A 15,997-nucleotide genomic window follows, 5' to 3' on the forward strand; every position below is an offset into this window, starting at 1 on the left:
TTTGTGGTCCCCAAACTGCAGATCAGCAAAACACAAGAGGCCACCTGTGTGCGTTACGCAATTTGCGGAACTCAACGGGCAGCCGTATAGAAATGCCTAATCTTGTCCGCAAATCGGACAACAATAGGACATGATCTCTAAATTTTTGCAGGGCCACGGAACGGATTGAAGGGAATGGGTCCGCATCCGAGCTGCAAAAAAAGTGGTTCGGATGCAGAACCAAACCACGTTCGTGTGAATGTGCCCTAATAAAAAGTTATTTTTATCAGGGCCAACACAAGAGAGGAACAATAATGAGGTATCATTTTACTCAGTAGGATCAACCCCATCAGGAATTATCCATAGTTTGATGGGTGTAATCCTGCTGACAGATGCTCTTTTATGTGAATTAACTTCCAGAAGTAACGTGAAATAACATGTGAGCATCACCCTTTTCACATTCAGTAGATAAAAGACGGCAAAAAAGGTTCTCACAGTATTTTTCTGGAAGATATGAAGACAAGAATTACAAAATTATCTGCTGATTGGACAAACTGAGCAGTGACGAATTTCTTATTAAAACAAATTGATAGAATATTTTGTTAACATTTTTTTACTTTAGACTTTTCTATAAAAAGACCAAAAAAAAAATTTATTTAACCCATTTCATTGCCAGACTTTTTTCACACTCTAAGGCCTCATGCACACGACCGTATTTTTTCACGGTCCGCAAAACGGGGTTCCGTTGGTCCGTGACCGTTTTTTCGTCCGTGGGTCTTCCTTGATTTTTGGAGGATCCACGGCCATGAAAAAAAAGTCGTTTTGGTGTCCGCCTGGCTGTGCGGAGCCAAACGGATCCGTCCTGAATTACAATGCAAGTCAATGGGGACGGATCCGTTTGACGTTGACACAATATGGTGCAATTTCAAACGGATGCTGCACCTGAGGGGTTAATTGTGCATATCATAGCCCCCTGTAAGAGATCAGGGGCTGCCAGGCAGCAGGGGGCAGACTCCCCTCCCCAGTTTGAATATCATTGGTGGCCAGTGTGCGGCCCCCACCCCCGGCCTCCCCCGGCCCCCCCCCCTCTTTATTGTATTAACATTGGTGGCCAGTGTGCGCCCCCCCCGCCCTCCCTCTATTGTATTATCATTGGTGGCCAGTGTGCGCCCCCCCTCCCTCTATTGTAATATCATTGGTGGCCAGTGTGCGGCCTCCCCTCTCCCCCCCCCCCCCGATCATTGGTGGCAGCGGAGAGTTCCGATCGGAGTCCCAGTTTAATCGCTGGGGCTCCGATCGGTAACCATGGCAACCAGGACACTACTGCAGGCCTGGTTACCATGGTTACTTAGCAATATTACAAGCATCATACTTACCTGCTGCGCTGTCTGTGACCGGCTGGGAGCTCCTCCTACTGGCCACCAATGATACTACAATAGAGGGAGGGGGGGCCGGGCGCACTGGCCACCAATGAAATTAAAACTGGGGAGGGAGGGGGGTCTGCCCCCTGCTGCCTGGCAGCCCCTGATCTCTTATAGGGGGCTATGATATGCACAATTAACCCCTCAGGTGCAGCACCTGAGGGGTTAATTGTGCGGATCACAGCCCCCTGTAAGAGATCGGGTGCTGCCAGGCAGCAGGGGGCAGTCATGTACACAGTTCGTAGTATATTCTAACTAGAAGCGTCCCCATCACTATGGGAACACCTCTGTGTTAGAATATACTGTCGGATATGAGTTTTCACGAAGTTAAAACTCATTTCTGAAAAAGCTTTTATGCAGACGGATCTTCGGATCCGTCTGTATGAAAGTAACCTACGGCCACGGATCACGGACGCGGATGCCAATCTTGTGTGCATCCGTGTTCTTTCACGGACCCATTGACTTGAATGGGTCCGTGAACCGTTGTCCGTCCAAAAAATAGGACAGGTCATATTTTTTTGACGGACAGGAAACACTATTCACGGATGCGGCTGCAAAATGGTGCATTTTCCGATTTTTCCACGGACCCATTGAAAGTCAATGGGTCCGCGAAAAAAAAAAAAGAAAACGGCACAACGTCCACAGATGCACACAACGGTCGTGTGCATGAGGCATACGGCCGAATGCACACGACCATATGTGTTTTGCGGTCCACAGATTGCAGATCCATTTTTTTTTTTTTTCCGGATGACATCCGTATGTCATCCATTTTTTTTTTTTTTCCGGATGACATCCGTATGCCATCCATTTTTTTTTTTGCGGATCCACTGTAACAATGCCTAAAACGGACAAGAATAGGACATGTTCAATTTTTTTTGCGGGGCTATGAACGGACATACTGATGCTGACAGCACACATTTTTTGTGGACCCATTGAAATGAATCCGCAAAAAAACAAAAACGGAACGGACATGGAAACAAACAACGTTCGTGTGCATGCAACCTAAGGGCTCATTCACACGAACGTGTGCTGCCCGTTGCCGTACTGCGGACCGCAATACATAGGTACCGTTCCGTGTGCATTCCGCATCACGGATGCGGACCCATTCACTTCAATGGGTCCCCAAATCCGAAAGTGCGGAATGGAAGAACGGAAAAAAAAAACTACGGAAGCACTACGGAGTGCTTTCTGGGGTTCCATTCCGTGCCTCCGCACCGCAAAAAGATTTCAGCACAGACTTCACATGGTCGTGTGAACAAGCCCTAAGGCCTCTTGCACACTAACGCATTTTCTTTCTGTGTCTGTTCCATTTTTTTTTGCGGACTGTATACGGAACCATTCATTTCAATGGGTCCTCAAAAAAACGGAAGGTGCATTCCGTTTCCGTATATCCATTCTGCAAAAATATAGAACATGTCCTATTATTTTCCGCATAAGGGACAAGGATAAGACTGTTCTATTAAGGGCCAGCTGTTCCGGTCTGCAAAATACGGAACGCACACGGATGTCATCCGTATTTTTTGCAGATTCATTTTTTTGCGGACCAGTCGTGTGCAAGAGGCCTAGATATACATAAATTATGAAATAAAATATCATAATATACCCTAACACCCATAGAGTTTTTTATGGTTAATAGTCTAACTTACGCAATGCTGATGTAGTACCTGAGAACGGCCACTAAACAGTGTATGGCGCTGTGGTATTCTGGCTCTGTACACTGTACACTCTGTACAATTCCGGTACTACAGCAGCCAATCGCTGAGGGTGCCGGGTGTCTGACCCGACAATCCGATATCGATGACCCATGCAACGAAAAGGTCATAATTAGTCATTAATAAATCGATTTGTTCATCACGAGTTCCTCACCTGTCAGGGGCTGTCCCTGCTGCTGGAAAAACTCCCCCTCGACAATTGACAGGACCAGACACCTCGCCCGACACAGACAATCTTGTGCCCCGAGTAGTAGCACAAGTGCCAAGAGGCAGGGCAGTGACTGTGCCACTTTCAGGCCTCTGCGCTTACACCCCTACCCGGAGCTGTGGTGCAGACATAACATTGTCAAGGCTCGGCGAGATGTCTGGTTCTGTCAATCAAAGGGCAGGGAGGCATCTTCAGCCCCTCGCAGGTGAAGAACTCATTATGATGAACAAATCGATTCCCTCATCTCTAGTCAAAATATGTTGGTCCTGGAAAAACCCTTTAAAAGGCTGTCAAAAAGAAATTTTTTTGTAAAATGTTTGAAAAAAATATATATACAAAAAAGGTAAATACTCCATCCCCTGCCATGTCTATTCCTCCTGCCAATCTCTACTTCTTGACTGCTCAACCAATCAATGGCTGAGAAGCGACATGTCCATGTTGAGAAGGCCTGGGACGTAGAGACCAGCAGGGGTCCTGAGACACGACAGAATGGAGCGTCAAGGATAAATAAGGCGTGACCAAGGTCTCTCAGTGATTACTGTCCATGGTTGGACTATCCCTTTAAGACTTCGCATAACTCAGAAAATAATGGAAACATCATCACTCCATACCACATTATATGTTAGACTATATAATTAGCACATATGCAAAGCTAGATCACTGGAATTAAAAAGCGTCAGAATCCGAAATAACCAGAAAAAAACGTCTGAAGGCTTCCATTACAATGGGAACAAAGGGAGAGACAACACGTCACATTGTACAGCCAGCATGTTCTAGAGCAGGAGGAGCTGAGCACAGAGGTCTATGGTTTTATGGAAAAACATTCAGTAAAACCTGTAATTTTTACACTTAAACCCCTGCCTTTCTATTCTTAGGATTCACGTGGCAGGTCCTACAAGGAAGACCACCAGTCCCTGATCAGGACGAAAAATAGACTAAATCTTTCCCACATAACTATATATCAAACTGCTCCGCTCCTTCTGCTCTATACCAGACACAGATAGGCACACTTTAACCCCTTGGTGCAATAAACAATTTTATTTATTTTTTCGCTTTTCCTCCCTGCCCTCCAGAGCCATTTGTTGTTTTTTTATTACCATAGCTGTATGAGGGTTTGGGTTTTGCGAGCAAGTTGTACTTTCTAATGGCACCATTTATCATCCCATACAATGTATTGGCAAACTGGTAAAAATAATCATGATTGGGGTGGAACTGGTAAAAAAAAACCAAAAAAAACTAACAATTCCACTCTTGTGTTACAGGTTTCGTATTACGATGTGCAATGGGCAGTGAAAATGACACGTTGCATTTATTGTGAGGGTTAGAGAGATTACAGAGATACCACATTTATATAGTTTTTGTTATATTTTAAAAACTTTAAAAAAATGACTTTGAAAACGTTATTTTTATTTCTGTCTGTGGAGCTGTTCAGGGCTCTTTTTGCAGAGCAACCTGCAGTTTTTATTGATGCCATGTTGAGGTATGTATGGCTTCCATCACTCTTTATTCCATTTTTTTATTAGGGAGATCAAGCGACCAATTTAGGCCTCTTTCACACGAGCATGACGGAGTGGCTCCGGATGCGTTCAGTGAAACTCGCACCATTTTGCAAGCAAGTTCAGTCAGTTTTGTCTGTGATTGCGTTCAGATGTTCAGTTTTTTCCGCGCGGGTGCAATGCGTTTTGATGCGTTTTTCACGCGCGTGATAAAAAAACTGAAGGTTTACAAACAACATCTCTTAGCAACCATCAGTGAAAAACGAATCGCATCCGCACTTGTTTCCGTTTTTCACGCAGCCCCATTCACTTCTGTGGGGCCAGGGCTGCGTGAAAAAAACGGAATATAGAACATGCTGCTTTCATGCAACGCAGAACTGATGCATGAAAAAAAACGCTGATGTCCACAGACCTATTGAAATGAATGGGTCAGGATTCAGTGCGGGCGCTATGCGTTCACGTCACGCATTGCACGAACGCGGAAAACTCGCTTGTGTGAAAGGGGCCTAACAGGGACTCGGCCATTTTGATTTTTTTTCCCCCCCATTACAGCATTCACCTTATGGAATAAATAGTTTTCTATATTAATAGTTTGGGCACTTTCAAACACAGTAAGGCCTCATGCACACGACCGTTGTTGTGTTCCGTTCCGCAAAATGGGGCTCAGTTGTTCCGTGATCCGTTTCCGCGTGTCTTCCTTTATTTTTGGAGGATCACCAGACATGAAGGAAAGTAAAATAAAATGTAAGACAGGTTTGCCATGCAAATGATAGGAAAGAAACGGACGCGGATGACAATCTTGTGTGCCTCCGTGTTTTTTAGCGGTCCCATTGACTTGAATGGGTCCGCAAACCATTTTCCGTGAAAATAATAGGACAGGTTATATTTTTTTGACGGACTGGAACCACAGATCATGGACGTGGATGACAAACGGTGCATTAGCCGAGTTGTCAATGGGTCCGCAAAAAATCACGAAAAACGGCACAACGGACATGGAATAAAACAACGGTCGTGTGCATGAGGCCTTATACAAAGGATTTTTTTTTTATTTCAAAAAGGAGAAAGAGGGAGATTTTATTTTCCCTTTCCTTGCAACAGATGATTGGTTTCACCTAAACCGCAGGGGCTATGTGCATCTCGACACCGACAGTGGGGCTATGTGCATCTCGACACCGACAGTGCTGCCCTGATTTTGGATTATATATATATCTATACTTAAAAACTTTTAAAACTTTTTAACTTCCTTAAATCATTACCTAAAATATTGAGAAATCGCTAAACAAATATGTGGTATACCTTTAAACAGCATGGCTAAAATTTTATTAAAACCTTAAAGGGGTTATTCAATTTCTCAACCAAGACCACATGTGCTGGGCCTCTCACCGGTAATGCATTTACCCCGCTCCCAGCACCGCCGCTTCTTCCTGCACACAGATGAAAACATCCGTTGTCGGGGAGGACGGGGAAGCAGCAAACGGCAGGCGGGGACAGAGATGAGCCTCCCTAGCATCGCGGGTGACGCTAGGGATGTTCGTCCCCGTCTGCCATTGGCTGCTCCCCCCCGGAAGTTTTCATCCGTTTGCAGGGAGAAGCAGCAGTGGTGGTGCAGGGACCAAGAGCATCGCTAGTATATTACCGGTGAGGGGCCCGTCACATGTGGAGGGGGGATTTCGAGAATATGGATAACCCCTTTAGAGGGGTTTTCCAGGATCTTTCAGCTATCTGATCAGATGTTGGAGAAGGCACATGCGTTCGCTGGAGCACTGCGCCCTTCTCGCAGCTTACCAAGCACAGCGGCGTACAGTGTATAGCGGCTTTGCTTGGTGTCACAGCTCAGTCTCATTCATTTTTTATGGGGCTGAGATGTGCCTAGGCCACGTGACTGATGAACGTGACGTCTGATAGCCTCCTAGGGAAAGCAGAGAGAAGAACACAGCACTACTGCGAGCGTCACTGCCTTCTCCAATAGCTGATCAGCCGGAGTCCCAGGTGTCCCCACCGATCAGATACTGATATCCTGAGGTCATCAGTTAAAAAATCCCAGAAAACCCTAGTGGACAAGAAAGGCACTGCTTCTGGGGGGGAGGGGGGGGGGGCGCATATAACCTAATTAAAGGCTATGGACACTTTTGGTGGCTTTTTTATTATTACATTTTACTCATTTGGGATTAAAAAAAAATTTCCAATTGCTCTTTATAAAAAAAAAAAATGTATTTAAATTATTAACAGATGGATAAAAATGATGTAGCCTATACAGTGTTTATGAGCTGCTGGGAAAGTAAAGATAAGGGCTACAGATCGAGCCGACAGAGCAGCTCTCTGACGGATTCACTGGGAAGGAGAAGCAATAGTCTGCAGCTGAATGCTTTAGGGTCCATTCAAACGTCCGTTGTTTCTTTCCTGATCTGTTCCGTTTTTTGCGGAACAGATCTGGACCAGTTCTGTACCCATTCATTTTCAATGGGTCCTGGAAAAAAAAAAAATCGGACAGCTCAATGTCAGATTTTTTTTCTGTACCCATTGAAAATGAATGGGTACAGAACTGGTCCAGATCGGTTCCACATAAAACGGAACAAATCAGGAAAGAAACAACGGACGTGTGAATGGACCCTTAGGGCTCATTCAGACGGCCGTATGCTGTCCGCAAAAATATTGAATGCCATCCGTTTTTTTGCGGATCCGCAAAAAAACGGATCTGCAAAAAAACGGATAGCATTCAGTATTTTTGCGGACCCATAGACTTCAATGGGGCCATGTCCTGATTTTCACGGACAAGTATAGGACATGTTTCATTTTTTTTGCGGATCCGCAAAAAAACGGATAGCATTCAGTATTTTTGCGGACAGCATACGGCCGTCTGAATGAGCCCTTAGAGAGAGAAAACATCCCAAAATAAATAGAATGCAATAATAAAAAGTCACCAAAAGGTGGCCATAGTCTTTACAGAGGTTACATGAGAAGGTTTTCCCCGGAAACAGTGCTTCCCTTGTCCACTAGCCGTGTCTGATACTCCAGCCTAAACCAAGCTGAAAGAAACTGTAAAACCAAACACAGCCGGTGGAGAGTGGAGAGGTGAGAAACCCTTTACACACTCTATAGAGGAGGCTAATTGTAATCTATAGTGATTTTTGTAATGGAGTCCAAGCCTGGTTTATCTCCACTTTTTGCATGAACGGAGCTGAGATGTTTCTTCAGGGCTGACTTGTGCTTAAAATCCATGTCACAACAATGACACTTGTAGGGACGGTCCCCGCTATGGATATTGAGATGGTCTTGCAAGGTAGTCTTAGCAGTAAACGTTTTCAGACATACAGAGCACTGAAACGGCCTAATACCCATGTGTCCGCGGATGTGTCTGTTCAAATTCTTCTTCTGGGTGAAGGTTTTTCCACACTGCAAGCACAAGAAGAGCTTATGCATTTTTAAGTGGCGCAGATAATTCTCCAGATGCAGGAACCCGCGTGGGCACTTAGGGCACTGATGTCTCCAGGAACAGACTCCCTCTGCAGGACTCTGAAGACCATGAATGATACCAGAAGATGGATTCCCTCCTTCTTGAAAGTTCTGGAAGTGGCCGGGGGGTAAATCACTCATGCGGTTTTCCACGGTGGAGTTAATCATGGAATGCTGCGTGTCTGAAAAGTACATGCTGGATTTAGAAGATGTGCAAGGCTGAGAGAACTGCTCACTGTCCAAATGGTTCTCATGATCAGACATGGAGCCCATCCTAAAAACGCAGATATCACCGTCTTTGTAGTCAATTTCCACTGAGGGCAGATCATTCTTCTCCGGTTCCAAGCTGTGCAGCTCCGCTTCATTATTTCCTTCCTTCTTAACCTGGTAATCTAGGTCCTCTGAGAGTTCAATGATCTCACAGTCTTTATCCTGACCCTTCGCAGGATCCTCCTCAGTAGAACAAGAAGGACTCTTACCTGGATGAAGCGTCTCGTCACTCTCACAGGTCTCGCTCTGTAGGTAACGTGAGAGAGCTTCCGTGCACCTTTCAACAATGTGAACCATTTGCAAGTAACTTGCCGCCGTCAGATACTTCAGAAGCTCTTTTTTTCTCACCTCCAGGACCCCGGTATAACAGGAAAGGAGCAGTTTTTGTCCCACTTCTGCATTCTGCAATATAGTGATCCGCACCTGCCGAGACTGATTCAGTAGAAACTGATCCCTCATGAAGGTAGAGCAAGCGGCAAACACAACCTTATGTCCATGAAACTCAGCGTCGTTAATATATACAGAAACGTCACAGAACAGGTTCTGTTCTCGGAGAATATTCATCTTCTGTAAGACGACATCTCCTTGCTGTTCAAACCGGAAGTGGAGGATGTCAGATTCTGACATGGTGGCAGCTCTGAAAAGACACAAGACATACAAGATGGCGTAAGACTGTACATGAAATTTCCAATGTGACGGCACCAAGGTCCTGAGTCCAGTTATTGTAAGGCCTCTTTCACACGGGCGTTGCGGAAAAATGTGCGGGTGCGTTGCGGGAACACCCGCGATTTTTCCGCGCGAGTGCAAAACATTGTAATGCGTTTTGCACTCGCGTGAGAAAAATCGCGCGTGTTTGGTACCCAAACCCGAAATTCTTCACAGAAGTTCGGGCTTGGGATCGGTGTTCTGTAAATAGTATTATTTTCCCTTATAACATGGTTATAAGGGAAAATAATAGCATTCTGAATACAGAATGCTAAGTAAAACAGGGCTGGAGGGGGTTAAAAAAAAATAAAAAAAATCATTTAACTCACCTTAATCCACTTGCTCGCGATGCCGGGCATCTCCGTCTGACTCTTTTACTGTATAGGACCTGTGGAGAGCATTAACTATAGTTTAAGGACCTGGGATGACGTCACTCTGGTCATCACATGATCTTTTACCATGGTGAATCACCATGGTAAAAGATCATGTGACGTACCATGTGATGACCGGAGTGACGTCATCCCAGGTCCTTAAACTATAGTTAATGCTCTCCACAGGTCCTATACAATAAAAGAGTCAGACGGAGATGCCCGGCATCGCGAGCAAGTGGATTAAGGGGAGTTAAATGATTTTTTATTTTTTTTAACCCCCTCCAGCCCTGTTTTACTTAGCATTCTGTATTCAGAATGCTATTATTTTCCCTTATAACCATGTTATAAGGGAAAATAATAAGGTTCGGGTCTCCATCCCGATCGTCTCCTAGCAACCGTGCGTGAAAATCGCACCGCATCCGCACTTGCTTGCGGATGCTTGCGATTTTCACGCAACCCCATTCATTTCTATGGGGCCTGCGTTACGTGAAAAACGCACAAAGAGGAGCATGCTGCGATTTTCACGCAACGCAAAAGTGATGCGTGAAAATCACCGCTCGTGTGCACAGCCCCATAGAAATGAATGGGTCAGTATTCAGTGCGGGTGCAATGCGTTCACCTCCCGCATCGCATCCGCGCGGAATACTCGCTCGTGTGAAAGGGGCCTAAAGCTTACCTCATCTTAAAGGGCATCTGTCAGCAGTTTTGTACCTATGACACTGGCTGACCTGTTACATGTACACTTGGCAGCTGAAGGCCTCTGTGTTGGTCCCATGTTCGTATGTACCCGCATTGCTGAGAAAAATGATGCTTTAACATATGCAAATGATCCTCTAGGAGCAATGGGGGCGTTGTCATTACACCCAGAGACTCTGCTCTCTCTGCAACTACTGTGTCCTCTGCACTTTGCTGGCAGAGCCAGGCTTGATGATTTTTTTTCACTGCCTGGCCCCGTCAAAGTGGAGAGGGGGCAGCAGTTGCAGAGAGAACTCAGCCTCTAGGTGCAATGACAACGCCCCCATTGCTCCTAGAGGCTAATTTGCATAAATTAAAACATAATTTTTCTCAGCAATGCGGGCACATATGAACATGGGACTAACACAGATGTCTTCAGCTGCCAAGTGCACATGTAAGGGTACTTTCACACTAGCATTATTCTTTTCCGGCATAGAGTTCCGTCCTAGGGGCTCTATACCAGAAAAGAACTGATCAGGCATATCCCCATGCATTCTGAATGGAGAGCAATCCGTTCAGGATGCATCAGTTCAGTCTTTTTGCCATTTCAGGACAGAGAAAATATCGCAGCATGCTACGGTTTTATCTCCGTCCAAAATTCCAGAACAGTTGCCGGAATGCTGGATCCAGCATTAATTTACATTGAAGTGTATTAGTGCCGGATCCGGCATTAAGTGTTACGGCAAAGCGGATCCGGCATTTATACCGGCTACGTTTTTCCGGATGACACCGGAGAGACGGATGCGGCATTTCAATGCATTTGTCAGACGGATCCACATCCGGATCCGTCTGACAAATGCCATCAGTTGGCATATGTTTTGCCGGAATCCTCTGCCGCAAGTGTGAAAGTACCCTAACAGGTCAGCCAGTTTCATAGGTAGAAATCTGTTGACAGATGCCCTTTAACCCCTTAAAGGGAATGTGTCATAAGAAAATGACCTTTCATTTAAATCATGTTTTTATGTTTAATATACTTTTAAAGAATTTTTGATGATGTTATTTTTAATTTTCCATGTTAATATCTATAGTAAAACAATAACCATAAAATCGTGCAGTTTTTGCACTGGCCGCTAAGCCTAATAATTGGCGCCACCTCTTGGTCTGTACAGATCACTTTACTGCAGTTACCTGCTTATCTGTACACATGGGTGATATCATTACAGGCAGGATTAGAATGACAGATAAGGCAGGATCCACCATTCACAGTAGGTGATTGTCCAAGTTTATCTATTCCTTCCTTGTACAATGACTGTAGTATTGGTACAATTTTTGTGGTATGTACGACTTTTTAAACACTTAATTTTTTTTTGTGGGGGGAGGGGGGTGAGATGACTAAAAAAGGGCAAATCGCATGTTTTTCATTTTTTTTTTCGTTACGATATTCAACACAGGAAATTTAAAAAAAAATGTTAATAGTTCAGACATTTTTGGATCCAGTGATACCTAATTTTTTTTTTTATTGTTTATATATTTTTATGTAAAATTTGGAAAAGAGGGCAATTTTAATTTTTTTTTTTACTTTTTATTTAATAACTAGAGCCCTCAGGGGCTCTTTTGATCCCCTGTCCTATTCACCACCATTGAGATCTATTAGGGTGAAAAGGACTCTCACACTCTGGCCTCATGCACACAACCGTTTTTTTTGCGGTCCGCAAAAACAGGTTCCGTAGTTCCGTGAACCGTGACCGTTTTTTCTTCCGTGGGTTTTCCTTGATTTTTGGAGGATCCACGGACATAAAGGGAAGTAAAAAAAAAAGTCGTTTTGGTGTCCGCCTGGCCGTGCGGAGCCAAACGGATCCGTCCTGACTTACAATGCAAGCCAATGGGGACGGATCCGTTTGACGTTGACACAATATGGTGCAATTGCAAACGGATCCGGCCCCCATTGACTTTCAATGTAAAGTCAGGAGTCCCTATTAATATACCATCGGATCTGAGTTTTCTCCAATCTGATGGTATATTTTAACTTTAAGCATCCCCATCACCATGGGAACACCTCTATGTTAAAATATACCATCGGATTTGAGTTATATCGTGAAAACTCAGATCCGACAGTATATTCTAACACAGAGGCGTTCCTATAGTGATGGGGACGCTTAAAGTTAGAATATACTAAGAACTGTGTACATGACTGCCCCGTGTACATGACTGCCACCAATGATAATACAATAGAGGGAGGGATGTGGGGGCCGGCGCACACTGGCCACCAATGATATTCAAACTGAGGAGGGAGGTGGGTCTGCCCCCTGCTGCCTGGCAGCCCCTGATCTCTTACAGGGGGCTGTGATCAGCACAATTATCCCCTCAGGTGCCGCACCTGAAGGGGTTAATTGTGCGTATCATAGCCCCCTGTAAGAGATCAGGGGCTGCCAGGCAGCAGGGGGCAGACCCACCTCCCTCCCCAGTTTGAATATCATTGGTGGCCAGTGTGCGCCCCCCCCCCCCCCCTCTATTGTATTATCATTGGTGGCCAGAGTGTGCACCCCCCGGCCCCCCCCTCTATTGTATTAATATCATTGGTGGCCAGTGTGCGGCCTCCCCTCTCCCCCCCTCCCCATCATTGGTGGCAGCGGAGATTTCCGATCGGAGTCCAAGTTTAATCGCTGGGGCTCCGATCGGTAACCATGGCAACCAGGACGCTACTGCAGACTGGCCACCAATGATATTCAAACTGGGGAGGGAGGGGGGTCTGCCCCCAGCTGCCTGGCAGCCCCTGATCTCTTACAGGGGGCTATGATACGCACAATTAACCCCTTCACAAGGGGTTAATTGTGCGGATCACAGCCCCCTGTAAGAGATCGGGTGCTGCCAGGCAGCAGGGGGCAGTCACGTACACAGTTCGTAGTATATTCTAACTAGAAGCGTCCCCATCACTATGGGAACGTCTCTGTGTTAGAATATACTGTCGGATTTGAGTTTTCACGGGGTGAAAACTCAGCTCTGAAAAAGCTTTTATGCAGACGGATCTTCGGATCCGTCTGTATGAAAGTAGCCTACGGCCACGGATCACGGATGCCAATCTTGTGTGCATCCGTGTTTTTTCACGGACCCATTGACTTGAATGGGTCCGTGAACCGTTGTCCGTCAAAAAAATAGGACAGGTCGTATTTTTTGGATGGAAAGGATACACGGATCACGGAGGCGGATGACAAACGGTGCATTTTCCGAGTTTTCCCTCCCTCCCCAGTATTATATTCATTGGTGGCCAGTGCGGCCTCCCTCCCCAGTATTATATTCATTGGTGGCCAGTGCGGCCTCCCTCCCCAGTATTATATTCATTTGTGGCCAGTGCGGCCCCCTACCTCCCTCCCCAGTATTATATTCATTGGTGGCCAGTGCGGCCCCCCTCCCTCCCCAGTATTATATTCATTGGTGGCCAGTGCGGCCAGTAGCGTCTTGGCTGCCATGGTAACCGATCGGAGCCCCAGCGATTAAACTGGGACTCCGATCGGAACTTTCCGCTGCCACCAATGATGGGGGGGGGGGTGATTTTAATTGGGGGGGGGGGGGTCCGCGCTGGCCACCAATTAATATAATACTGGGGAGGGAGGGGGGGCCGCACTGGCCACCAATGAATATAATACTGAGGAGGGAGGGGGGGCCGCACTGGCCACCAATGAATATAATACTGGGGAGGGAGGGGGGGCGCACTGGCCACCAATGAATATAATACTGGGGAGGGAGGGGGGCCGCACTGGCCACGAATGAATATAATACTGGGGAGGGAGGGGGGGCCGCACTGGCCACAAATGAAATTAAAACTGGGGAGGGAGGGGGGTCCGGCCCCTGCTGCCTGGCAGCACCTGATCTCTTACAGGGGGCTATGATACGCACAATTAACCCCTCAGGTGCCACACCTGAGGGGTTAATTGTGCGGATCACAGCCCCCTGTAAGAGATCGGGTGCTGCCAGGCAGCAGTCATGTACACAGTTCTTTTAGTATATTCTAACTTGAAGCGTCCCCATCACCATGGGAACGTCTCTGTGTTAGAATATACTGTCGGATCTGAGTTTTCACTAAGTGAAAACTCAGATCTGAAAAAACAGTTATGCAGACGGATCCGTTATGAACGGATGCAAGCGTTTGCATTATAGGAGCGGATCCGTCTGTGCAGACACCAGACGGATCCGCTCCGAACGCAAGTGTGAAAGTAGCCTCAGAAAGATCCCTCCATTGACCACTGCCACTATCTGATAATAGGAATACAATGGAACTTATTATTAATTGTGCTATACAAAATGCTTTTCATTGATGAACTATACCAACTGTCCAGAGATTATTGATTCTTCAGTAAATGTTCAACTGGTTTACAACAACCGACTCCTCATTCTTACTACTACTCTCAACATTTGCACCTAACGGTGCTGGCGTCACGGATACAGGGGCCCAGCCGCAAAAGCACCTTACACCAATTACCGTCAAGGGCACCTCAACCAACATCTGGCTGGTGTTCCCTGCACTGGAGAGTGCCCCAACCACTGTACGCCATCCGCTAACCGTGAGAACATGAACTACTACCCCCATCGGCCCACCGTCAGCCTCACTGTTTCCCCTGCGGTCTGGTAGTGTTACATACACGGATTACAGTCCCTCACATCAGTGCGGGCAGCAACTCCCAGATTTCTACAAGTCCTGTTCAGATGAATAGGGAAGTCAGAGAAATTTCTACAACAAATCTGCTGCGTGTGAATTGAACCCAAGAAGTAGCAAGTACTCCAGTCAGGAAGTGAGCAGAGGCGGCCATTGTGGCCTGTAGTTGTAGATAGAACCGGCATGACGGATCCTCTGACGGACTACTAGAACCCAGTGCCCCCGGTCACTGCGGCACCCCGACATCCGCCTCACCTGTGACGTCACTCTGCTCCGGACCCGGCGCCCATAGAACCCACACACTCTTCGCCTGACGGAGCTGCTAGCTGCTGGAGGGGCAAAGGACCTGTGGTGACGTCATGACCATGTGATGAGTCACGTGTGTGGGAGGGGTCAGATGTGCACAGCAGCTGGTAGAGTGTACAGAAGTGCAGTCATGAAATAGAGCTGTGTATGTGTGTAACCTGCATGTAGCAGAGCTGTGTGTGTAACCTGCATGTAGCAGGCTGTGTGTATAACCTGCATGTAGCAGAGCTGTGTGTGTAACCTGCATGTAGCAGGCTGTGTGTGTAACCTGCATGTAGCAGGCTGTGTGTGTAACCTGCATGTAGCAGGCTGTGTGTATAACCTGCATGTAGCAGAGCTGTGTGTGTAACCTGCATGTAGCAGGCTGTGTGTGTAACCTGCATGTAGCAGAGCTGTGTGTGTAACCTGCATGTAGCAGGCTGTGTGTGTAACCTGCATGTAGCAGAGCTGTGTGTGTAACCTGCATGTAGCAGGCTGTGTGTATAACCTGCATGTAGCAGGCTGTGTGTATAACCTGCATGTAGCAGAGCTGTGTGTGTAACCTGCATGTAGCAGGCTGTGTGTGTAACCTGCATGTAGCAGAGCTGTGTGTGTAACCTGCATGTAGCAGAGCTGTGTGTGTAACCTGCATGTAGCAGAGCTGTGTGTGTAACCTGCATGTAGCAGGCTGTGTGTGTAACCTGCATGTAGCAGAGCTGTGTGTATAACCTGCATGTAGCAGAGCTGTGTGTGTAACCTGCATGTAGCAGG

The 15,997-nt window shown here is 46.5% G+C and overlaps 1 protein-coding gene across 1 annotated transcript; it reads right to left on the reverse strand.

The window, feature by feature from the left end:
- Window positions 1–7,692: 7,692 nt before the first annotated feature.
- Window positions 7,693–15,316, reverse strand: ZBTB6 (zinc finger and BTB domain containing 6). Its single transcript, XM_040404861.1, has 2 exons — window positions 15,197–15,316; window positions 7,693–9,176 (listed from the first exon to the last, which is right to left on the reverse strand). The coding sequence occupies exon 2, from the start codon at window positions 9,164–9,166 to the stop codon at window positions 7,922–7,924; it is 1,245 nt and encodes a 414-aa protein (XP_040260795.1). The 5' UTR covers window positions 9,167–9,176; window positions 15,197–15,316; the 3' UTR covers window positions 7,693–7,921.
- Between the last annotated feature and the right edge of the window lie 681 nt (window positions 15,317–15,997).

This window comes from Bufo bufo, chromosome 8 (genome assembly GCF_905171765.1).
Source record: "Bufo bufo chromosome 8, aBufBuf1.1, whole genome shotgun sequence".
NCBI lineage: Eukaryota > Metazoa > Chordata > Amphibia > Anura > Bufonidae > Bufo > Bufo bufo.